General features: G+C 37.6%; 1 protein-coding gene across 4 annotated transcripts; it reads right to left on the bottom strand.

Moving 5' to 3' along the window:
• On the bottom strand, nucleotides 1-26391 carry LOC135474931 (forkhead box protein J3-like). 4 transcript variants are annotated; one of them, XM_064754623.1, is made up of 11 exons: nucleotides 26026-26391; nucleotides 22523-22597; nucleotides 19128-19208; nucleotides 12664-12768; nucleotides 12183-12279; nucleotides 10592-10639; nucleotides 7562-7654; nucleotides 5350-5466; nucleotides 4509-4679; nucleotides 3145-3260; nucleotides 1-2980 (listed from the first exon to the last, which is right to left on the bottom strand). In XM_064754623.1, exons 1-11 carry the CDS (start codon nucleotides 26389-26391, stop codon nucleotides 2867-2869), a joined length of 1383 nt encoding a protein of 460 aa, XP_064610693.1. In that variant the 3' UTR covers nucleotides 1-2866. The 4 variants fall into 4 exon arrangements, with proteins under 4 accessions (XP_064610693.1, XP_064610694.1, XP_064610695.1 ...); XM_064754624.1 differs by having other exon boundaries at nucleotides 12216-12279; XM_064754625.1 differs by lacking the exon at nucleotides 7562-7654.
• Nucleotides 26392-27420: the final 1029 nt, after the last annotated feature.

Here is a 27420-nt window from a genome sequence, read left to right as displayed (position 1 = left end):
GGTACATGTATATATACAACATGTATATCCAGGTGTGATATAGACAGTGTTATTCTTCAGCCAGTTTATTGAAACGGCTGGTTAAATCAATGGAAATGGCAAACACTCCTCATGCAGATTTATCTTCATAAACCAAGCAGTATGTGTAAACTGAGTGTAAACTGGAACTACAGATCTGGAAACACATGAACTCATTGTGATGCCCATTGTGGGGGCAACTAGGCTTGGCAATGAAATACGAAAAAAGGAGTATTTTATGGAAGCTTCATTCCATTCAGATTTCCTCCCACTTCATGCAGACAAAGCTGCGCTGCCTTTAGTCTGTAACACTTGGAAAAGAGAGTAGGAGTCGACCAACTGGATCACATGCTCACTTTATAAAAGTGAAAAGATACTGGATAAATTTGACGCTATACGGGCCTTTTGTTCTAACATGGCTCAAAAAATATCAAAATATATATCTATGTTTCCACCCAATCAAAGGACATGGACCCTGAAGAGAGATAAAAAAATGCAGAAATTAAAATAACCGATCGATATATCTTGCCACACAAATTCCATATGTAGTGTAAATTGTCCAAAGCGAAATTATTAGATATACACAGTAAATTGCTGTGAGGTAAATTTAATGTAAAATCATGTCACAGAAGTGTAAGTACTGTGAACAGAAGAGTTCTATCAAGCTGGGATGCAATGAGACTTATCTCAGTTTCAATTGTAATCCTTCCGAGAAGATCTCAATTTCTAAAAATGAACAGCAGAGTAAAGTTTAGCGCAAAACTTATGTGACAACAGCAATAGGCTGTATTGGTTACAAAAATTTCACTATGCGTTTAGAAATGTTCCATTTTAAAATTGCACTCAAAGAATTCAATCTAAATACACCATAACGTGAATGATGTTATGGATGAAGTGTTAAAAAACACTGAACCAAATGGGTAAATACAGTAAGTAGCGAAAACCAAGTAACATGTATAACGTGAGGGGGACCACATGTACCTCACAGGTCTGCCACTAAAACTTAACGTAGGGATTAACACGGCAGTCAAGAGTTATATCCAGCAAGCTACAATATCCACACACAATGTGGTTCAAGTCCCTTGCTTTCAAATGCTATGCTGCACCAATATTTAGACAGGTACAACCTTTACTTGTTTTTTTCTCTTTGCAAACTTGTAGCCTCTTGACAAAAACATGAAAATGATTAAACCCTGTTGCTGCAGAGACTACGCACAATAAACTTTCATTTCCAGTACAAATCCACATGCAGCACAATCCAGTGAAGGTCTTCTGATAAATATTTCACATTCAGTCTGCCAAGGGATGAAGACATTCAGAACTAAATGGACCTAGTACATGACAGATCACCCACAACCACATACAACAATGTGTACATGTCACCTACTGATATTTCCCTACCTATCTATATATATATATATATGTCTATATATACATGTACATAGTTCAAGTCTGTGTCAAACCATCCAGTGATGTGTACTAAGCTAAAAATATATGTTTTTACAATAAACATAAATGACGTTTCATGTATATGTTCATAAAAAAATGCTTATTTTCTGTTTCAAACAGACAGTGCGCACTATCCCACATATACTATGGGTACAACTTCTCTGTATTTATACATACGGATAAACATGATTTAAAATTAAACACACTGAGAGCTGCATATATGGGCATTTCCAAAACCTGTACATGTACTGTTGTGCTACTTTAAACACATAATTTAGAATTAAGTGTACAATCTAAACATCTGATTAGTTATTAAGGTTTAACAAGGGTGCATGGTATTCTAGGCCCTACTGAGTCTTGTACAAAACTCTTCAGGATGACACACCCTTCAGCCTCGTCATACACTCTGGTCAAAATCTTAACGACACATTTATTATCCCACATTCCATGTTCTTCCATTTGAAAAAAAAAAAAAAAATTCCAGTCCTTTCATAATGAAATAGATAATTTAATCAGCAGGTTATCTGATTATTTTAATGCAACAATATATTGTTGCTGAGCAAATGCAGACATCACGGCTACAAGAGTTATGTCCCTTTGTTACATTGAAACATTGCAACTGTCAACTGTTTTTGAGTGCAGATAGTTATTAAAACGCTTTGAATTTGTCATGAACCGGATGAAATAAATAGAAAATCATATTTCACAAAACTGTACCTTAACAATAACTTAGTTGGAGTTGTTTCTGTGAGAGATGACATCTTTTTTGTGTGTCTGAATCCAAAAAGAGAGAAAAACATTGTTGCCACATTGAGTCTAACGGACAACCAATCAAAATACAAATTCAGCAAAGAAACCTACTCGTGGGTTAACAAAAATTCTTCCAACAACGAGTTTCTTTTCTTTTTTAGTGCTCATGCAAAGGCAACATTTTCAGCTAACGGGGTACAGCATATATGATTAATATAAGGAAAATCAACATCCAGCGGGCTGTTTTGTACTCCCAAGCCAAAATCATCCTGTTGTACGAATAAACTTTCATAGTGACACGAACACTGTCAGCACACAATATGTGTTTCCAGATAAACACTATAGCTATCTGCATACAGCAAGTATGTTCACACATGGACAATAGATCTGTCTGCACACAACATGTGCTTCATATGTGAACAGTTTTACTATTTGCACACATGAAGTGTTTCACATGTGAACATTGCCTCTGTCCAAACACTTGAAGTGTTCCACACTGAAACACTCTGTCGCTCTGCATATGAATGTTTCACAAGTGAGCCGAATTGTGTCCTAGTTGGAAAAAAATTACCACTAAATGTCTTTTTAATGCTTAAAAACTGTGAATCTACTAGAAGATGATGCAGCTCTGTTGTCAACTGCCATCTCTCTACAAAAGCTTATCCCAGTTGAAGTCATCTTCTATTTCGTCTGTGGCATAGTGTGAAGCTGAGCGTAACTGCATCACCTGTGACGTCTGAGGACTGTATGTACTGGAACCACTCTACAACAAACACCACAAACACTGGCAGATGGACATTGATACAACACATTAGTCAGGCAAACATACACAGATGACATATGAAGTTGGGCTAATTCATTCAGCAGTTCACAACTTTAGTTCTATTGTATGGTTATTTACTTTGTAGCTTCTTGACATGTCCTTACCTGTGGGCGGGGGCTTATTTGGGGGCTGACAGAACTCCTCCCATTGGGCACCCCTGTCATGGGGCTGCCATCTAACAACAATGACCCTGCTTGACTGTTACAAAATGTATTCACACCTGCATGAAAGAAATTAGAAACATGAAACCATCAGTATTTAAAGTGATATGTACCTAATATTTCCCCAGAATAATAAATTGCAGAGCCTGCTTTATTTGACTTTGATTCACAGGTGTTTTCAGGTATGCTTGGAAGGTAAAACGACAGCTTTTTGGGGTGCACTGGCACATGTGCACCTACAGTACGTATGCACCTTTCATTTTGGGAAAACCGAATAAGAACGCTTGCAGAAGTTTCCTTGATAAGCTGTTTTTCCTTCTATCTTCTGACTGATAATTTTGAAAATAATCTTAAAACCAAATACAATCATTACCACTAGGATAAGAAAAGTTTTACAAAATTTCAACGTTGTAAGTTACTTCTTTTTTGAAGAAACATGCTCAAAAGCTGTTACTTGAACCAAAAAAAAATGCTGAGTAATCTAATCAGATCATGGAAATAAGAAAGCCTGTACTAAATTTCATTGGTAATTTAATTAGCCACTGATGCACTAATTTGCAAAGGGTGCATAACAAACTTAACCAAGCCACAAGATTAAATCTATTGGCTGCTTAATTATGCAATCAGTCATTGAATGGTTTCTTGACACAGGTCATGTAAATGCCCTAGAATCAATTCATTGGCCCAGGCTTCAATATATCCACTGCTCCAGAAATAAACGAATGAATGTTCTACTATTTCAATAATTAGTCTTGACAAATATACCCTAATTTTTCTAAAATTTGGGAAAGATATTAATATTGTTGATAGTAGAACATTACATAGCTTTTTATGAGCCTTTTGCAAAAGTATGTTGATGGTCTAACCATGTAAGAAAAGAGAAACCAAATATTCCTGCTAGAATTACATATTTATTGGCTAAAATGAGCTGACCAGGTGTCCAATGCATGATCTTGTTAGAATATTAAAACAATTCACATCCTACACTATCAACCTCCAGTCATAATGCTGTCATTTCCTCTACAAAATTAATCATTTCAGACTAGTGTGAAAGCTTTCCTACCCTTTATAATTTAAAAGACTGATCCTCCCATATATTAATGTACAGAACATTGGACAAACCACTTAGGCAATCCTTATAAGGCCAAACTGTTAGGCTGAAAACCTTCTTGTAAGGTGACACCAAATTTTTTTTTCTGTTAGCTTTTCTGTTCGGCAAAATGCCTGTAACAGGGACACAGTCAGAGACATCGAGCAGGAGCTTGATAATAAATAAATAAATAATTACAGAGTTGTAGCATGCATACCGGACAGTGTATCTGAGGAGGAGGAATAGCCTTGGGTCTGATGTGCTGGACTATGATGGATACCGGACGTCTGGTTGAAAAAGTTGTTCAATGAGGATGCCAGGTCAGCAAACTGCTCAGGATTTAATGACAAGTTGGATAGATCGGCTTGCTTCATTGTTTCCATTAAACCTGGACAAAAAATATAAAAATCAGAAAGTTGTATTAAAACTTTGTAACACCACTCGTAAAGCAGATGATTACCATGCATTTACAAAGTATACAAATTTATACGTCACCACTGCAACAAATCAATTTATATAGTACACTGTGGAGAATAATTATGAAGAGAGAAGCCTGGTTTCACCTCTGAACTTATAAACGCCACCCAATGTGCAATATACAAACTTATAGAAGATACTGCACAGTGAAGGCTGAATACCCTAAATATTTATTTATCTGATTGGTGTTTTACCCTAAATATTTTTCTCGTGAAAGGTGGGTTATCATTTTCACTTTTCATGCGAAAATATTTAGACTAGTCAACTTTCACTACTTCTGTACTTCTTCTCTATGAAGTCTTGTCTTGTTGCAGGACGTAGCAATGTAAAGGTTGACTGATGCTGTATTGTCACATCCTCCCACTGAGCTCATAATGGAACATCAAAGATGAAAAGGTTTCTTTTTTGATGTTATGGTGTGTAAAATATCAAAATTAACAACAAAAGTAGTATCTAATTGAAATAAATATCATTTTTATCAGAGAACGAAATCTTGACAATTCACTTTAAATATAAATAATAAATTATTTGCAGGGAAAGCTTCTGCAATCACCTGCCCTATCCAGTGCTTTTCTACATACCCTGAAACTGACTGACATCAACATTTTGCCAGTCATGGCTGCCTGCCAACCGGACACTTTCCCGTAAGGAATCAATATTCTGCAGCCACTCTGTGGAGCCAGACAGGAACTGCTGACCTGCAAATACACAGCCAGATTATGTTCAGTATGACAGTTACATGTATGTCAGATTCCTAGGCACTGACCATACCAGGACTTATAAAGAACCTGAATGTATACAGTGAGGAATGCCCAGTGCTATACAGCGCTATTAAGAATATCCTACAGCTAATGCAAGAAAGCCAAACTGCCAGTAAAACGTTAAAACAATGACAGTAGCCCTAGAAGTAATGTTCATTTAAAAAAAACCTACAATAAACAGGAGTACATGTAAGTGTGACCACACCAATCACCAATTCCTGTCCTGTCATGGGTTACATCCGTCCCTTTAACAGGCCATACAGAAATATGTGGCCAATGTAATCTAGCCCACGAAAGCACCCACATGTGGTATTTGACCAATCGCTACACCTTCTCATGGGCACAGACAGTTCGTAATAATGTCTAAAACTAAAAATCACACCACACTTCTACCTTTATATGTTTATAGAGACTAATAGTGATTTTATTGCATCCTTCAAGTTTATATAAATTTTGTAAATGAATAATCATATACATGTACAGCATTCACTTAATTGGAATCTTACAACCACAAGAATACAGCATTTGGTTTGTTTTCCTCAATATGTCTTTCTATCAGCTTTTTTCTCCTTTCCAGCCAGGTTTTTGAGCAACTGCAATTTTTGGTGACATTCCCATATTCCTCACTGTGAGGGAACCATCCATTTTTTTGGCAAATGTCAGCTGTTTAATTTGTGAGCGCACATCACTATCTATGTTAGTCTAAACTTCCAAAAACTGTGCCTCATCCACAGCACACATGCTAACCAAAAAACATCAGAAATTACAGTGGAAAACCTGGACATTATTTAACATGGACATGTTAAAGTCGCATTGAAGTCAACAGAATTTCCAAAACAATGTTATCTGAACAAAATAAGGAAGTGTAATACATCTAAAGTTGTCCTCTTTCAGCCAAGGCACACTTCCCCAGTTGATATTTAACAACTGACAACAGTGATGGAAATTAAAATGAGGTACCATTTGCATTTGAAGTAATTCTGAGCAGGGGGTGATATGTAAGTAATGTTTGTGTAAAAAAATATTTGTTCCTGCTTCATGTCTAATACTGTAGGCAAGCTAAGTGAAACGAGTCAGGATCTATTTTCCTCCTCCTTTATGGGCCTTGTGGTTAAGATCTTATTTATCTGATTGAGGTTTTACGCCGTCCTCAAGAATATTTTACTCATACAACGGCGGGCAGGCTTTATGGCAAGAGGAAACCGGGCAAAGCCCAGGGGAAACCAACAACCATCCATTCTGTCTGACCTTCCAACATACGGCCACAGAGGAAGCCAGCATGAGCTGGACTTGAACAGCGACCACATTGGTGAGAGGCTCTTGCGGCATTACTCCGAGCTGGCATGCTAACTACCTCAGCTACAGAGCCTCCCCCACTCCTTATCGTTAAGAAGAATTTGAGAATAGTAAGGAGCAACATGGAAACTGTCACAGGTGTGTCAGCAAGTATGCTCCACTGTTAATCATTATCTTACCACAAACGTGCAAATAAAAAATCACCAAAAAAAAAGAGAGAAAAAAATAGACACAGAAAGTAAAAATACCCTAAAATACATGTACTCTATAGCAAAAATCATAACATGCAATAATGTCACAAGACATGTGCTACAGAATTACAAGTGAATAGGTGTATCCACCATGCATGGAATGATTAATGCCTTCAAAGTACAACCTTTACAAACTGACCTTTTCAATTACAGTAATTCTTCAACCTTTAGATAAACAAATAAAAAATTTTTGGTGTCATTTGGTGTCAATAATTGTATCCATAAACTGCACTGACAGAGTGCTTGAGAGGTCGAAAAGGCTGAAGATTTACAATAAATTTTTTAACTTGGGAAGTATTTTGACTGATAATACATTATCTCAACCAGTCATGTTAGTGGTTGCTTGTGGTTAGTATATGTGCATGTAAATATTTTCTGGGTGAGATGTACCACTCACACACGTATAAGCAATGCGTGCACAAGACAAGAATAAGGTGTACAAAACTGCAGAACAAGACAGGTGGTTTTTAGGTAAATTCTCTCACCCTGTAACAAGTTGGAACTTGATAACAAACTAGACGGATTGCTGTTCAGAAGGGTTTGGTTACTACTCTCATTTGAAACATTGTTCAATATACCTATAAAAGAAGATTCAACACAAATCAATGGGGGTTTCAATGTTTACTGCTTAAATGAGCGTCCCCACATATCCATTTCTGATCATTCACGAAAAACGAACCAAAAAAAATGAATCAGATCTACACTAATGGTTTTTCCATTCGTTTAAATGATAATTTGAAACAGCTTGGTGCTGTGAGAAAGGTGAAGGAAAAACGAATAAAAACGATGTATACTGAAATGTTTTGCACAAATACAGAACCAGGCTGATCTACCCGCTAATCCACTCCCAACAGGATATTAATCCGTGAGAGAGAGCGCAAGAATGCAGTCCGCAGGAGCTCCCACTACCGCGTGTTCGTTGCAACAACAACAACATATTGACTGGCAAGAAAGGATTAAGTTACGTATTTTGTCTGCATACCCTTTTTACAGGATCAAAGACAACAGTACGCTACACGAAATGCTTAAACTGATTTATAGACGTCGCGTTTTTTTTGTTGCATCCGTACGTTTTTTTCAGATTCACAGAGAAGAGTGTAGCACTTGTGGTGGTTGTCATCGGCCAGGTATAGGCCTAAAAATCTATCGAGGTGTGCTGGCTGTCAATGAACAATGCTTTTCACGGTGTTTTTTTTTCATAAGAAAAGCAATCCTCTGGTGTGAATTTTCTTGCAATGTTTTGTGTTCCCCTGGGGTTATTTTTAACAGTTATAATATGAGGTATACTCTCAATTATCTGAATTATGACTTGATGATGCATATATACAGTTATTAGGTCATCCCATGGTGTGTGGTAAACTTCAACATGCTGACCTGACAAACCACACGCAGCTTTTTATTGTATAAACTCACCATGTGACTAGCACGCACACATGGCTTGGCTTAACAGGGGAGGAGGTGACAGGGTAAGGGGAGAGAAGGGGAGTGAGGTGGGGCATCAACGGACGCTAGGCCTATGACCCTTACAAATCTGTGATGAAAATCTTACAAGTTTTCAGTTCATGCACCAAGAGAAAGTTGTCCAAAGAAATTGTGTGTAAATTTCTGTGTCAGAATTTGTGACAGTATTTGGAGGTGTTAAAATTCTGTGCAGTGGAGCTCAGGTGCTTTGGTCTCCGTTTCAGCTGAAAGAGCAAGATGATGTCAATGCGATAAAAGGTTGTGTGAGCATATGAATGGGCCAGACTGAAAAATAAAGATTTCTCACAAAGTCCCATTAATGTAACCTGTGTACAATTTGATTGGTGTTTCATACCACGTTTTCATTTTTGTTTCAACGATAAGAGCTGCAAACATTTGAGTGAACAAAATTATGTGTTTTATTATTTGTTTACAAAGGTATATTGAGAGGGAAAATACGTGCAGATAGCCCTTAAATTTGTTCAACAAGCCTAAAACCACGTGTCCTGATGAACTTTGCTCACATGCAACGTATAATTACCACTTAGGTGCTACCCATACGATCTTATTTAATGTTTCACACCGCCCTTCATAGCTAGCGGTTTATATTTACATTTGATTTGGAAAGTGAAATTTGACTAGATAAAACAGCAATGTACAAGGCGTGTGCAAACCCAAATACAGTGGTAGCAAGTAGATTTAGATTCGGGGTTAGCCTACTTGTAGGCCTAATTTTATTTGTCATGAATAAACATAAATCAAAAAGCGCTCCTTACTTTGGCACTGTGTTTTTCTACGCTAAATACTTAAATACTCACATTATCAGATTCTCTGGGAGTGTGTTGTTTCTCAAGATTTTGCATGCCAAACGCTTTGATCCCGTCCAGTGAAATGAACAAGTTTGAATGTTATGGCGACCGTGCACGTGTGACCGTTGGGACTCTTTTTGACACCTGTCCTGTTTCTCAGACAGCTGTCAATATACTGGTTGGCCTACATGCGGCTGTTGTTGTTGTTGCAGTAATTGGTGTGGATCCAGGCTAATGCACCTCTTGATCCGCCCTTCCCCAAACCCCTTACTCTCCTCCACACTCACCCTGGTTATAAGTTCTCTCCTGCTGTGCTGTTCGTCAGTGTCGTTTTAGATGATACGGTCTACTTTTGAAGAAATTGCGAATGAGACATTTCAAATTGGTTTGTTTTTCTTGAGGATAAAACGAATGAAGCTTACACCATTCGTTTTTGTATTTGGGATTTCCATTCACGAAAAGTGAAGAAAAAACGCAGGATATATGGGGACGCTCCCTAAACAGCAATGCGCTTCTAAATAACATCAAAGAACTAAGAGAAAACAGAGACTACAAGTACATGTAAATGTGAAGATGCGCAAGTACACAGGAAACAGGTTATGAAAGGGTGGTAATGGGTGCTATATGTACGTGTAATGGAGTGCCAAAGAAACACAACTTAATCATATGTTTATCATGATCATCTAAACATTTCTCACTGCCAGTGCATATGGCGTTAAGAAACATGCACAATACCAGTACATATCCATTCATTGACTCACTGACAAAGGAAACACCTTCTTATAGTGTATTACAAAACACATAGGTCAACAGGTCAGCTGGAATGCGACAATGTCATGTTGCTGTGACATAGTGGAACCTAAAATGTGTTGTGAGCAAAGCCATGTTGCCTTGATACAGTGGAACCTACAATGTGCAGTGGTCCAGATCATGTTGCTGTGACATAGTGGAACCTAAAATGTGTAGTGGCCAAGGTCATGTTGCCTTGATACAGTGGAACCTAAAATGTGTAGTGGCCCAGACCATGTTGCTGTGACATAGTGGAACCTAAAATGTGTAGTGGCCAAGGTCATGTTGCTGTGACATAGTGGAACCTAAAATGTATAGTGGCCTAGGTCATGTTGCCTTGATACAATGGAACCTAAAATGTACAGTGGCCACTGTCATGTTGCCGTGACAGTGGAACCTAAAATGTGTAGTGGCCAAGGCAAATTAGCCAATAGAAACACAACTGTATAGGCTTACCTGATACCGCAGTGTTCTCTGAGTGATTGAGTAGTGTGTTCAGGCCACCTGTCAATTAGAGCACACATGAACATGTTATCACCTGAGGAAACGGCAGGATAAATCATGTGTCAGAGATTACCAGTTAACACAGGGAGGACTGGTTTTCCACCTGCTGCATGTAGCAATGAACTCAATCTCAAGAAAATATTTATCACAATATACAATACAAAGCACTGCACATTTAAGGGCACAGACCTTGAAAGAAATAATTATATTTGCAGAGTAACCAGAAAACCAGACTATGAATTATTCTTTGAAACATTATAAATATGATAACTTAAAATAATTTTATGAGTATTTTCACTGACTAGTAGCAATGAAGGCAGAAACTGAAAATACATTTCTCAGTCACAATACACAGTTCAAGTACGTTACTGTAGAAACATGCTAAAGAGCATATGTAAAATGAGTCACAGGAATTATAATCAAATGAAGTGTACGAGCATGTAAATGAAATAATGAATTCTCTAATTATGAATTTGTAAATAAAACTGCGAAACTATTGAGCTGTTGTGATGGCAAACCTGTTACCTGTTTTATTTCAATGGTCAATCTGCAGGATTCTGGGAAAGCATTCTACTGCTTTTTGCAATGAATGAACAAGCCACAAGTAATGTGTCAATGAGTGGGAAACCAGATGTGGATTGACAATACGAAGAGAACAATGAGACTGCGATATGAAGGAAAATTAGATGTTGGGCACAGTGTACAGAAGAAATACATATATCTGGGACTGACAATCTCTACACACATATAGCTGAATTTCGGCTACAAACGCGTGACAGTCATACGTATATGTACACCTGGCATGGCATGCAAATATACATGTAAATACGGCACACAACAGCATATGAACGATTGTGATTTTTTGGTCCTCAATGTTATCAAAAAATAATCATACATGCATAATTTCACCACAAATCTAGAGCATACACACATTCCAAAACCACAACATCCAATTTACTGAAAACAAATCGCCATCCTGTGCTCTGTAATGTTCATCAACTACATTATTACCCAAATCAACCCTCAGTTTTTAAATCTTTGTTACAGAAAGATGACTACATAAATGTGTAGATCTGATGAATGTGTGAAAATTTAAATACATGTACGTTTAAAGTGCAAACGACAATGCGTGGTCACAGCAATCTCAATCGCCTATATGTATGTGTGTGATTTTACTTCATGAAAACTATAAAATGTACAATCTTTCAGGTATAATAAAGAATGGCAAGTCTCATGATGTCTGATGACAGATAATGACATCCAATTAATGTTAATTTAATCCTGTATAGAATGTCAGTAGAGCTTTCCATGAAATGAATGAGCCTGGTTTCAGATGTGAGGTGTTACCTACAAGTTAGTTCTCATATACTTGCGTATATGGATGTTTTTGTGAAGAAACTGACAAGTCTTATACAAGTTACATCCATACTCGATGAAATCACTTGCTCAGTTCACAGATGTGAAGTTTTGACAACGTATTAGTCAGTACTTAATAACAATGATGAGACAAAGAAAACCCAGATGGCGGATTGTTTTACACTACCTTCTCTCACATGAAACATCTTATTATACAAACTTCTGAAGGAGGCACTGAGGTCATCCAGGGCAAGGTTGTTGTCGGCGAAGGAATGGGATGGAATCTGCAGACAAATCAGACGAGACATTGGTTAACGAGGAATATTTCACTTGTACAGCTGTGGTCAAGTTTTACAGGTGGAGAAAACCAGGCCGAGGCCAGAGGAAACCACAGTTCAGCAGAATCTGGATTTTATCATTCAACCTCAATGGTACATGTATAGGTCAGAGATTATCCATTCTCAAAAGATCAGGTTAAACTATTCCTCCACACTTGCTGAACATCAGTTGCCTGACCACTCCCTCACTTGCTGACAGTTCCTGATACACCATCCCTCAGCATGGTATATCATGTATATTCAATTGGTCATGTCTGGCACACATAATTGTGAGGATCCGTATTACCACTCTGATTACTGATTAATGCACCTATATGAATGATCACTCACCTGATTGTTGGACTGTGATGTAATTTGAATATTTAACGAGGCTAAGGTGGGAGAGCTCACGCTGTTGGAGGAATTCAACCCAGATTCAGGACTATATGGTAAACCCTGAAAACATAATGACAGCATACAAGGCAATGTGCTTATCTACTTGCATCTATTTACATGCAAGTTTGACAGACATTTTACATGTATGTACATGTCATACTCAAGAATATTTCACTTCCACGATGATGTCAGGTTTATGGGTGGAGGAAACTTTTATACAATGTCAGGTACCAAACAAATCTCCTCTCACACCATTTCCGTCCCAAAAGTAGTCACTGTCTTTGTCTGTAGAGGACAATCAACTGAGGCCAGACTCCAGTTACTCGTACATGAAGAAACAGTAACTTAAAGCTTACAAAATATTGTTTGCTTCCGATATTTACCCAAAACAAGAAGCTTTATCAAAACTGCATTTTATAATTTCATTGTCAGTAAGGAAAGACATACCTGTACACGTATAAAATTTTATATCTAACAAGTGCAAAGAGATGGAAGTAATATTATAAACTGTGACAGCTACTTATGTAATAACTTGTAAATATTTTTTCATTGTTAAACTGCACAGTTCTTTAATCTACATGTACCACTTACAATACTATGTACAATGTACACTGAATTGTGTGACTTGTATATTTCCATGCACAAATTTATCATAGCTAACATGTTATTACTAATTAGTACACGTATCAGTTACAATGAATTACAAGAAGACACACATCTGGAAAGTTTGAGAGAAGATAGATGTAGATCCATGACCTGTGTCAATCCACCATTTGAACTGAACTTGGGAATACACACTAAGATAACAAATAAATACATACACTGAGAACATAAAGCATGGAGAAATTTTTATATCATTCAGACAACGAAAGTATTGAAACAAACATTTGTGAGTGGCAAAGATGTATTCTCGTCTAGACAATACTCTTTTGTGGCTTGTCTTCTTATAAACCGGTTTTCCTGTCATCTTAACCGTAATTAATACGTTAAATAATTAACATGCTAAATAATTCTTGTCATATTAATCATATTTCCATTTCCTTGCATAAACTTCCTAAAGTAGAGTATTGTGTAACTCCAACAAAAGATACAAGGTGATACATTTTGTCAGGTCGTTCTGTGATACGTCAGGTCATAAGGGAAAGGCCATATTTTTATAGGAAATGCATGATATGAGTGTTAAAGGTAAGTACCCAACAGCAGCAGTAAGTAAGTACCCAAGGTCTAGACCTTTGACGTATATCTGACACACAAAAACTACCAAACAAAACCATGCTCTGATGTTAACTGGCGTTAATCGCAGAGAACAATGGTAATGTCAATTGTACAGCAAACTGACCATGCATTACCACAGTAGTAATTCACTGCACATGCAGTTAGACTAGACAATCTGTAAGACGCATGTAGACCCTTTTGGTATGACAAACAGGTGTAGAAAAGACCAATGACACCAGTTTACCCACATACATGAACTTGCTCAACATCCTGTAATTATATGGTTATTAATTACATAGATATTTGTTACAGCAAGAGATCCTCATTTGTGCCTAGCGTTGCAGTATGAATTAATGGGGTAATAAAAATAAATAAATAATGGGTACGTTGTAATTCTGCAGAAGGTTAATGGCTCATGGTACATGAGTGATGCACACAAGCACATGTCAGCTTTCAGGTCAAGTTGCATGTCAAAATGCAGGTGGTTTCCAGGACTGGCTGGTGGGCTTTCTTTAAAAAACACACCAATAAGTACATGTAGATATTCAAGAGAAAAATGGATTACACAAAATGAGACATTTAAAGCTATGTGTTCATGTTTATGATTATTTTCATTTTACCACACAAAAGTTTACCATTATTTTGTTGCAAGGATACTTCACCCTCTTTTCTTTTGAATCAGTAAGTACCTTTGTCTTCTATTGTGTATACAGTACATGAATACCGTAAGTTGTAACACGTCTACAGAGGCAAGATGACATGGAAACACAACCTGATGACTTTCGTCTTACACCCACACAGTACAGATGCTGCTCAGGTTCACTGACAGACTGTACCTGAAATATGTACCTGTAGATGTGAGCGTCGGGTGTCCATTCAACATCAAATGGTGACTGTTACACATCCCAATCCCACCTCAAATCAGTTTTCACATCCCAATCTTGACGACTTTTTAGGATTGTACAAATTACATGTAATAATGTTTTCCAGTAATAAAATGAACGACAACCAGAAAGTGGGTCAAAGGTCAGTCATACTGACTTAATTAGATCAACTGTAAGTCAACTGGTCGAACTGCATGCTGACTGTATGCAGTTTCACTGAATATAGCTCAGTAGTTTTGGAGATATATCACCACACGTCAAGTTAAAACTCATACTTGAGAAAGTACTTTATCTGACCTAAAATTGTCAAAATTACTGATTTTGGCCTGAGTCTGAGAGTTCTACTGATCTCAGAAAGGTATTCTGAGGTTGGGTTTGTTTTTATAGGTAGAATGGTATCAGTACCAAAAGTAATATGTTATGACCATTACTGTAAATCATGTAGAGTTTAGCCGAAAATTTCTGGCCGTAAAGTTTAGCCAATCTGAGTTACCAGCGCAGATTACAGGCCCCAGCTGTGCAGTAATTTGCACTGACGGTCTGGCTGCTGGTTCCTCCTGCACGGGGCAAACTTCAGCAAATGCAAATTGTTCAGGTTATGTGCAGGTCACCCCATGATTATCCGAGGATTGGTGTTGTCTGTTCACAGCCCCATAAATAAATTTAACAAATCGGCATACAAAGGTAATTCACTGATATAGTTCTGATTGGTAAGTATCAGTCGTCAAACTCTCGGAAAATAGCAGTTGAGTTTGCCATGTCTCGCACACGTTATTTCGTTACAATTGAAAGACTCCTCCCATTTCAGATGAATTCTACTTTCCCGCCTTATCAAATTGGGTACCTTCAGTTCAACACAGAAAACACATTTTGGCAAATTTTCCAAAACTAGATATACCACGTGTTCTAACCTCGTTCTCACAATTTTGCGACAGGTGATTGCCATGCACTGGACTGAGAACTCTGAGTCACGTGCACTTCAGGTAAATGTCTACAGGTGACTGACAGCTTAGCGATTTCAACACTGACCAATTAGACGCATTTACTTTCATTGACTCACCCTTTGAAATAGTCACGATTGTGAAATCTCCTGCCGAATCTAGACTAGCAGACGGAGGTCCATTAATTTACATACAGCCACGTGCCCAGTGAAATGCATGTACAGTAAATTTTGTGAGACCACTATGGGCTTCGCTACTTAACCATTTCCGTAAAGTCACGTAATCATGTATTTCAGTGGTTTACGCATCACACATAACCCATTTACACTGAGTAGAATTAAAAACAATTGACAAAATATCAGGTGGTCAGATTGGGTCTCCAAAACTATGTTAAAACCTCAAAGACTATACCCAGAGTTGTGCGAAAGGCTGGGGTTAGTCATGATATCAATACAACTCAGCCGTTTATATTTGAATACTCATTAGGTTATAGTTTCTCACCTCCTCCTCCCAAATGTCCACAATGAATACTATTGTTAGATCATCAAGGCCTCCACTGGTAAGGAGTGATCATGAGTTCTGATTGAATCAAACTGCGTGAATACGGATTTTCCTACTTCAACAAGGGCAAATCTGTAAAGCTGAACCTAATAGCGGTAAGTCGGAGTATTGAAGTATTGTATTCATATTTGCAAATTAGCTTCCAAAATGCATATGGGTATTTATTAACTTTAGACCAGATACATATTTGTCATTTGGTAATGTTTTGAAAGACCTGCTCGCTTAACGTCGGCCTATTTGTTTCAGGTCCACCCTTTAACCTCAATTTGCTTGTTTTGGCACAACATACTCTCACAGGCCATACGCTAGACATGCTTTCTGGTAGAAAATATGTAGAGATGGTACTAGCAACATTTCTTTGCTCATTGAAGCATTTTGGTACGACTCACTCAGCACACCAAACGCGAGATGTGCATTCCGGAAGTAGTTGTGTAGCAATTCTACTAGAGCTAACAGTTGCATGTTCAGTGAAGCGTGAGCATGTTTATTGGTCTTGTCACAGGTATGTACAATCTTATGAACACACTCCTCAGACTACACCCCCACCCAGCTGTCTCCAATTACCAGGAATCACAACTAGCCACAAGGAATCATGGGATACACATTTTAAAATCATCGCATAAACTCTATGATAAAACTGCAGTTTTCAGGGTGATTTAGGTCAAACATTGCTTGCATCCATCCCATCATTTTCAGGGCCATACATACTCTACACTAGTATTAACTTCAACCTTGTTTTTCTAACACTTTTCTTAATCTTAGCATGTAAATTACATATTATTTAAAATTAGCAATTTAAACACAGTAGGCTACACATACATTTAAATTTAAGAACTGTACTGTAATATACATTTGTGTGTGTACAGTACATCATTTCTTAATCCTGAGCACTATTTCCATTCATTGTCCTATAGCATGTGGATGTGGGTTTAGTCTGGATGACAGAATCCAAGCTTTCATATGAGCGTACATGTCGATATAGATTATTCTGTTCGTACTTCATAGCCCCCGTCTTCTGAGTTCCCCTTGCATGCACATATTCCGTTTTTTTGCTGCTACTGCGTACACTACCCAGGAGAGAACACACAGGTGATAAATGCATTTTTCTATATTGTCAGCCTTATCTGCAACAAAACATAGGTTTTTTGTTTTTTTCACAGAAATAAATCCAGAGCAAAACACAATCTGTAAGTTGGATCGCCCCTTATATAAACCTGAGCTCTCCACGGCACTCTGTTAAAGAGAGAATGCCCACCTTTATCCTTCCATCAATCAGAGATCAATAGCTTCACAGAGCCAGTCTAAGAACACAGGTAAAGTATTGATCATTAGCCTTGCTATGGAATCTCATGTGGCCCAGAAAATTACACCAGGGGTGCACAAGTCTGAAGGGCTTCACGTTTATCATCAATGATGTATGGGGCCTGATCAATAGAATACCGCGTTCACTTCCCCCAGTTTTTTTTTTTTTTTTTTTTGTTACTTTGGAACAAAGTTGTAATATCGATGAATGTAAAAAAATTCTTTTGACACTTAAAAACCATGGTTTTATTGTTCTCTGAGTAGTAATTTGTTGTAAAAAAAAACAAAAAAAAATGAAATGTACATGTACCTAGGATGTGCATGTAATCTGGATCACAGAATCCAAGCTTTCACATGCACTTAGGATGTACATGTGATGCCGCTAACGGAAGAGTCCACACAGTGGAAATGTAGGTGCATTTAAGACTTTAAATTCTCAAATACATGTAATTGCTGTTAATGTTTACCTCCACCAACGTACATGTACGGAAATCACAGCTGACTGTAACCCTTCCTGGCCGCCCTATCAAGCTGGCAAGAGCCACAAACTGCCAGGTATTGAACTCCTACATGTGTGTGTGTAAAATAAAAAAATGTAATGTCTGCCTTTGGTCATTTTCTATATTTGCCTTTAAAGAAAAGAACTTAGTCTTTACAAAGCACACCCCCCAACAAGCCTTCCCCCAACCCCCTCAACTTCACCCCAACACACACATCTATTGTTGTTATGAGGAAGACAGAGAATCACATCAAAATGTACAAGGAAGCTTAGATCTCCTCACAATCCAACATTCAAACTGAAAGAAAGTGAAGTTAAAAAGTAAAAGGCATAAAGAGAAAGCTAGAAAATACAGCACAATAGCTGTAATAATATCATTACAATAAGATAACAATCAGATAACATGTATTTATGTACATTGCAAGTTAGAAGTTATTCAACATACTAGTGAATGTACAATTGTACATAAATTTAATTAACACCTGTAAACGCCTTGATGTTTCTATAGAGGGTGGAGAAAGACATCTGTCAGTTATCAACACATTTATCCTTCTGCAGGCAGTGGCCTGTAGACAAGAGTGGAAATTCCCTTTCTAGAATGTCAGAAGAGCACAAGCTTTCTGTGCACGACTGTACATCTCTCACCACTTCTTAATACAGCTATATCTGTGAGATGCCTGTAATACAGACCTACAATAAGGCAAGTCTAACTAAAATGGCTGTCTGTAAGGCAAATCTCACAGACGTGGCTCGCTTTCGTAACACGTATCAAACTGAGCTTTTCCCCTCTCGCATGCAGTTGTTCTCAGAAAGTGACAAGGTAGTTTGGAGGAACGGGTTCGCAACATCAGGCAACAATATTAAGCTTTCATATACATGCAGCTTGGGATGAACTTTCCACTTATGTAAATTAATTGTTTTAGTGGGCTGAGTGGACTGTTCATCAAGTAGACGTTACTCAATCAAGAGAATTTGCCTGACCTTTTTTAGCCCTGAACGCCAGAACATTATACTTACCCTCTCATTTGCTCGCTTCTTCTTGTGTCTTGAAGGAACTGGGTCTTCTACAGGATGGTTGTCTATTGCCCAATATGAGCCCTACAACAGCAAGTGAATTAGCTCCAAGAGTTATAAACTAAACTTTACCTTTACTACCACCATTAAAATGATTTGTACAACATGTATTTCGTATATTTTTCGTTCTATTCAGTGAAAAGGCAAACACTGCTTGTAACCACAATACAAAGTGAAAGAGCAACATGAATAATGGCAACATAAAACAATTAAAATATCCAAAATACTGATATGGTACATTTATCTTCACACATGTCTGAGCATTCAAAGGTATTAAAACAGAAGTATCTGTTCAACAAGAATGTTCCACTTCATCTTTCTTATTCTTTTTTTAAACGATCCTAACATTAAAGTTTTTTTAGCTTCAAAATGGAATGTCCTTAAAAAATGTTGTACCCATGGGACATGTGAGTGATTTATTTATTTATTTGATGGGTGTTTTACGCCATACTCAAGACGGCGGCCAGCATTATGGTGGGTGGAAACCGGGCACAGCCCGGGGGAAACCCACAACCATCCGCAGGTTGCTGCCAGACCTTCCCACTTACGGCCGGAGAGGAAGCCGACATGTGAGTGAAAAATCCACATGTACCACCTACATGCAATTAGCCACTCTTTAACAAGTCTACTGTTTACATGTTTATTTTTTCCACCTATGAGTACTAAATTGTAAAACAAAAAGAATGGATGATCTGGTTTGGTTAATACAGCCATGAAAACTCATTGAAGTGAATTTTAGAATATTGTATAACAGATCAAGCACTCCAAAGTATACATTAAGAGAGACTTAGGAACTAAGTAAATCTCACTCATATTGCATTTTCACTATTTCTCTCAAATTAATTTCGCCAAAAAGGGTGTTGTAAGATATTCATGATTGAACTAATAAAAACCAGTTTTTGGTCCCTAAAAAATAAAACTAACATATTAGAATAAAGCAATCGTATGTACTTAATATATATTTATAAAGATCTCTGAATTGTTGTTTGTGTATTTGATTCTGAAGTAGCTTGCTAAGCTTACAACTGGCTGACCATAGAATGTGTATACATCTTCATACTATGAAGCAATTATCTTGACCACTAGGGTCACAGGTTATACTTGTACAACATGTATATAACATTATATAATTTAATACTACCACTGCAGTGCTAAAGCCAGTCAGACTACAAATCTCCTCTAATAAGTGAATGAACATTTACACGGCTGTCCTCAGAGCTGTATTGACAGTCAGCAGATAGTGGTCATACTCATAGATAATCACACCAACCAGTCTGAACTTGCTCTGACCCAATTCACAATATACCACATTCAGCCAGAGTTAAGAGGCCACAAAGAGCCTGTCCACTCTGAACAGTTCTGTGTGCATTTCACCACATTCTGTGGATCTAAGTACGTAAATGGGGCACACCTAAGAAAAACAGAGACATGCCCAGACCCCAGCTTTTTCACTTGGATGCCTCAATCCTCATCGTGTGCACAGGCCCTTTGTGGTGTGACTGGAAAGAAACTCTGAGTCCTAATGTGTTTAAAGATGTAATCCACAAGAAACTCAACAGATTAAACCCAACCCCTAGCCAGCCTATTTGGCAATTTCTCACCTGCCATGATTTCTGAGACTACTCTGCCATGTCTCTAACAGAATATTTCTTATTTGTACATATTTGTGTGATACTCTAGTTCAAACTTAAGCAGAATTTTCAAATTTCTGTATAGAGACAGCACCAATAAAACATGGTCTTCACCACCACTCATTAAAGAAAAAGTGGAAAAGACAAGGAAATTTCTAAAAAAACATCCTTCACGTATACTTTAGTTTTTCACTGGACAGAACAGAATGCAGTTGAAATCTGAATTCTTGGGAGGAATTCTATGACCTTGACAGGCACAAATAATGTTGCATCAATTATTTTCATCTAATTGGAGGTAATTATCCAAAATTATCTCCTGTCAAGAATACTTCACTTCAAATGACTGTGTTAATTCACAACTTCTGACAGAGAAAAGACAAAACCTAGAGAATTTATTGCACATCTCCAGGTACACCATGGCACGCCCACATGAACACTGGGTCGACAGGCTTCATTTACGGCCATCACTGTATCACTGCGTCACTGATAAGCAACTCGCACATAAGCAAACAAAATTTGAAACTTCTTTCACATGTGCACTTAAAACCCACAAGGAGCTCTCCAGAGACTGAGTTCTCAGTTCAAAACTGTTCCTCTAGAACAACCAATTCAAGGAGACTGACGATTACGAAACAAAACCACTATCACAGCATGCCTTAGGAATTAATTTTCAACTAAAATGCAAACAATGACAAGTCTTGGGAATTTTGGTAAAACCATGAAATTTTGACACTGTTTCTGTTTGTTCTTTTCCTATTCCCATTCAATGAGTCCTTGATGCATGCATTTCAGAAACTAGATTGTATGCTCTCATGGCAACAACTGCCAGTGAACTGACATATCAAGTTGACTTTACTGTTCAACTAATCGCACTCCATGTGCACATACAGGTAAAAGCCAGCTATTAACTGTACTGAAACTAATACTTCGACTGAGATATGGATTCTAATATGTGATATCTCATTTGTCAGCCGTGATGAATTTGAGAAGGTAACTGCATTTCTCTAGAGGTAAAGATTTCCAGCGTATGATTTCACTTATTAGAGACTATCATTCAAGCCTGTGACCTAATTTGTTAGAGGTGATGATTTCAACCATGTGACCTCATTTGTTACGTGCCATAATTTCGAGCATATGACCTCATTTGTCGGAGGAATCCTGGAATTTCCAGTGCCTAGATGGCCCTTGGACCCTCCTCCATAATTTGCTGGGATGGTCCACCTCCTAAACTTTGAATGTTGCTGTGTAACTGCATCAAAGGTTGACATAATATATGTTTACTTATTTATGTATGTGGTGCTTAACACCATATGAGTTTTTGACTTTTATTATGGTGGTCAGAATTGTGGGTAATTGTGGTGATCAGGATACCGGGCCAACTAATCCTGTCCGCTTGCTCTGATCTCTCAGAACGCCAAGCGAGGCAGCAGGAAGTCTTTGGTACGACCCAACGGCCTAGGTTTGATTCCAGACCGACTTCAAGGCAGCTGTTCTTACCACTAGGCCATCAAACCGGTTAAGCATGGACATGTAAGCAGTGACATATTGGTGAAAGACAATAAGTCATCAAATAAATGATTACACTGCGTAACCAGCCATATGAGGGTTATCAAGCTTATGATCATTAAGGGCCCTGCATGTAGTGCGAGCAGAGCAGATTTACAAGTTACGATACATGTACATATTTAAATACAACATTGTTCTTACCTTCCCTGGGTCATCTTTTGATCTTGGTACTTTTTGAAAACACTTATTTAATGACAAATTATGACGTATGGAATTCTGAAACAAAAAACAGAAAAAAATTCTTATTCATTTATCAAGCATTTATACATCTTAAAACACATCTAGGGTATACACAAGAATATCTTAAAGAAACAAAAGACATTTAAAATGTTCGTAAACACTGCTAGAAATTGAAGCGGATGTTAATTATGCATATGGATGCACCCTGTTCTAGAATTCATAGAAAGGTACGGTAAATCTTCAACCTTTTCAACCTCTCAAGCACTTTTTTCTGTAGAATTTATGCATATTATTAAAATGATGCTAAAATGATTCATTTGTGTCACTTAACATGCATGATTCACTAAAGTCAGCAAACTGTTTCTCGACACCACATAGTTATCTCTGAATGTTTCAAAATATTGGTTGCAGAGGTGATTAAAAAGGTTGAAGAATTAGGGTAAATACAACAGAGGTTATGTTCAAATTGTGCATGTAACTTGTAACTTAAACATTCTGACTTATTTGGCATGTTTCCAATGAATTTTATCAGAGCATTAAAGACTGAACTTCAGTCGTTCTGCCACATGACCAACAACCGCCCAAAAAATATAATCGGAACATCTTTTGAAAGTTCTGCTGGCAAACACATACAATGTGATGACTCCAATGCATCAGTAGTTAGTAGGCTGATACGTCACACCGTCGCTGGTAAGATGTGGACATACTTGTCAGTAATTATCCATGACCATCTTTTAAGTTTCAATACGGGTGTACATGATGATAAACATTTGAAAGAGACAATGAAGCTAGTATGGTACCCAAGAACCATATTTACGGGATTTTCGTAATGATACTAACAAGCTGTGCCAGACGCATTAACTGGTACCTTGCGCAGACATGCAGGCCCCAGCAGCGAACATCTTCGGTGGTCTTGACTGTCATCATGTATTATATTTTTAATCTACATGTATTTTCAGCAAAAGACATAGTTCTTAAATACTGAATTAATAACAAAAAAATGAACATAGCACAAATGTTAATTATCAAGACTTTTTCAAGGTAGTATTTGTGTTATCAAGGCTATCCAAGGCCTTGATTTTGTTTCATATGTTTTCAAAGCATTTCAAGGTAGGATGTGAGCCCTGCTTAGACCACACAGCTTCTGGGCTCACATCCTACACAGCTTCTGGGGTCTAGGTGGCTCCTGGACCCAGATAAACATTAGTTTAATTTTTAACAGTGAATCTGGACAACCAGTTTTCAAATTTTAGCTAAAATCCTGCCGAAGAGAAAGGCACACTACTGATTTTAATTGCTGAAAAAGTTTCAGTTGAAAAAAGAATAAATGTGACAGGGTTTAAAGGCAGATAAGTTTTTGGAATTCAAAATGTACAGCAAATAAATTAGATGATTTTTTTTTGCACATGGTTATTAATTTCGAACCCTGTCAATCGGGTATTCTAGCCAACTGGATTTGAGACCCCATTTCACAGGATTCTGTTTTATAATCAAGATAATATCGTTCGCACACTGATAGTTTACTACAGATGTAACAACACAGACTTTTGATTTATTTCTTTGTAATATTTCAGTGTGCATTTTTACATTGTTGTCAAGCATATGATGTGAATGAAACAGCCTGAGAGATCCATAGATTCAGAGCAATAATTTAATTTTATCAAGGTGTTTTAAAAAGTCTGACAAGTCTGAACATCGCAGTACATATAACTCACTCCTGGATCATTCGGCATATGATGAAGACAAAGACAAAGGAAATTTTTAAAAGAATATAAAAACACTGAAAATGTTGATAGGTTTTTTTTTTTTTTACTTTAGTTACTTATCCAAACTAATCAAGCTGTATCAAAAGAAAAGACAACACGGCTAAATGTGTGCAGAGGGAAATGAAGAGTAACATAACTTTTTATGTATGTGGTGTTGCAGTTGAAAGAAAGCAAAATCACACAGACTGGGAAGATGGAAAGTGTCACCAAGTTATCAGTTCTATCCACTCAACTGCGAGATATTTCTATGAACTGGTGTCATTTCTTTCCGCTCATGTTACCTGAACCCTTTTTTGTCATTTAATCATACGGTTACTAAACACATCAGAAAAAACTTTGTGCGACTGCTTAGGTCTGTTTTCACCCATCTTCTTAAATCACTCAGATTATATTATTTATTGTCTTCTCTTTTAAAAACATCTAATACCTGTAATGGGCAAAAATATTCAGGTTTATCAAAAAAAGTTTAGTTTTTACACAAATTTCTTTCATTCACCAACTCAAGAGCTCTTGAAGAGCATCATTTAACTTGCATACTGTAATACGACAGGGTTGGCTGCGATCTTGAAGACTATCTATTTGATCCCCACTTCAGCAAGTGAAGTACATGTTACAGAGATATGGGAGATCAGCTGAAGTACGAAGGAGGTAATGCTAAGGTGTCAGGTGTGTTAACAGAATGACTTGTAAGACTATACTGCCGCTGTCTTAATGTGCTTTTGTCATAGGGTGCGATTTATCTGCCATCCTACAGCAGAATTTAATAACGTGTTGTCAGAATTAAAATTTTTGATGACACATTAGGTATAATATAATCCCAACTCTCAGAATGATTCCATCAGTTGAGTGTGATTGTCTTACAATTACATTTAAAAAACTACCACCTTCACTTATGACTAAATTGTTTTTTAGATGTTTTGAGGTTATATGCCTCTGTGTTGACAATTTATTTATATCATCTCAAGCACGAGCATTTTGTACACCATTAATGCTATTCCCCAAACTTTTGGTACAAGAGTGCCACCAGACCACACGTAGCTCCCATGAACTGAACTGATCTTGAGGGGATTCCATATATTATCAGTTGTGTTGTAAGTGAGAGGGCGCCTACTAACACTAACAACATAACAGTTTTACTATATCCAAGAGCTTTTGTTCATCATCGTTTAGGATATTTGCGCTGATTTTCATATGCTGAATACAATATAAAAAACACTTACATAACCTCCAATGTCATGTCTCAATGATGAATGCAAAAGACAATCTGTAACTTACTCAGATGTCAGCCAGCCATTCTTATGGGGCACAAGTTCATAACCCGAGTCTTTTGGGGCGTCACATACTCATATTAGGTACTTTTAAAGCCCAATATGAAATCAGATCAAGTAGTCTAATGATATCAGAAATAAGAGAAACTTCTCTGAAGAACAGTATCAAGTCCCTGTAATGATTTGAAACTTCTAGTAATATATAGGCCTAGACGATCAGTTATTTTAAGTGATCTCACGGTCACATATTTCTACCACAGCCAGCTCCTTGAAAGCCTACAGAATGCCTCATTATACTGTTGAAAGGTATATACTATTCAACTCAGCTCTAGTATTATGGTATACTAGAGTAAACTGCACAAGTTCATAACCCGAGTCACGTTGACATCTACACACATTCACCATGTCACAACACTGACCAACAACTTACTTTCCAACCATTCCCAGCATCTCTGTAGTAAGGAAAATTATCGCAAATCCACTGGTAAATGTCACTCAAAGTCATTTTCTTTTTAGCGGAACTGTTTATAGCGAACGTGATTAGATTGGCGTAACTGTACGGGGGTTTTCCATCCCTGGCTTGGTGTGCCTGGGCTTCGTGCTGATCCAAAGTCGCCGAGGTGTCCAGGGGGGAATTCGGTGATTTACGCAATGCCAGTTGGCCACCTACTGTTTTTGTGATTTGTCCATTGCCATTAGGGTCCAGTTTTCCTACCCCCGGACCTGCCATAGCCCCACCGACACCAAGACGGTGGAGCCAATCCATAGCAGTCAGACTGCTCTCAAGCTCCGCCATTTTGACTTCGACAAGGTGTCCTTTCACATTTGCAAACTATTTTCATATTCATGCGCCATGTCATATGGTGGAATATATTTTTCTGGAGATGAATTCGACATCATATTAAATTCAGAAAATATTTTACAACAAAAACACAACAAGATCACAGCTGTATAAAAATATAAACTGTACGTTCTATCTTGTATCGCGCAATCACAAGCCTGAACACTACCTGAATAGCTTCATTACCCCCAGCGAAGTTGCTATGCACCCAGTCATCGTCCAATCAGTGTATTTGGCGGCAATCTATTTGTCACGCTAGAAGTATCATATTACATTTCGTGCATGTAGAAATACCCACATGCATATCTCGGGTGCTTATTTTTAACATGTTGCAAATCAAATGTTTAATAGTGGGCATTTACGTTACATTATAACCTTATGTTTTAGATAAACAAAATTACGTATGGAAAAAGAAAATCATTGAGAAATTACGGAGGGCAATATAGGCCTGTGGCTATAGTAGGCCACTATGGTAGCATCGTGCAAAAAACAGACGTCTCGGATCTAGAATATATAAGGCACTTGTAAACATTCCATGCCCTAAAATAAACCCTGTTTGTTTTAATATAGGATTTGGAAAGACTCTATTTCTGTACTTGATATAATTTTCAGAAAAGATACACTGCAATTCAGCACTATCTGAATATAGACTCACTATCCCCAGCAAAGTTATATGCACCTCGCGATCGTCCAGTCAGTGTATTTGGCGGCAATCCATGACCCCGTCACAAACTGCCAAAGGTATCACATTAGGCCTACATTAAGTGGATTATTTATTTAACTGAAAACAAGAAAAATGCGAAAGGTATATAAACCTTTACTAAAGCCCGTAGTATTGCTGGGAAGCGGAATGACAAGGATATCAAAAAAAAACCTTGGGTGACATGCATTTAAAACGTTGGCTCAACTTACCCACCCTTGGACAAGCGAGGTCGCATGTTCGAATCCACCTTTCGCTGTTTTGGCTGTGGGTTTATTACGACA

This window comes from Liolophura sinensis, chromosome 9, assembly GCF_032854445.1.
Source record: "Liolophura sinensis isolate JHLJ2023 chromosome 9, CUHK_Ljap_v2, whole genome shotgun sequence".
NCBI lineage: Eukaryota > Metazoa > Mollusca > Polyplacophora > Chitonida > Chitonidae > Liolophura > Liolophura sinensis.
This window is presented reverse-complemented; position numbering and strand designations above follow the sequence as displayed.

Coding starts and splice junctions, on each gene's coding strand:
- LOC135474931 (XM_064754623.1), bottom strand. CDS start 26,391: ATGGCGGAGCTTGAGAGCAGTCTGACTGCTATGGATTGGCTCCACCGT. Junction 12,280..12,663: donor CATCACAGTCCAACAATCAG/GTGAGTGATCAT, acceptor ATTTGTCTGCAG/ATTCCATCCCATTCCTTCGC. Junction 2,981..3,144: donor AAATAAGCCCCCGCCCACAG/GTAAGGACATGT, acceptor TGTTTGTTGTAG/AGTGGTTCCAGTACATACAG.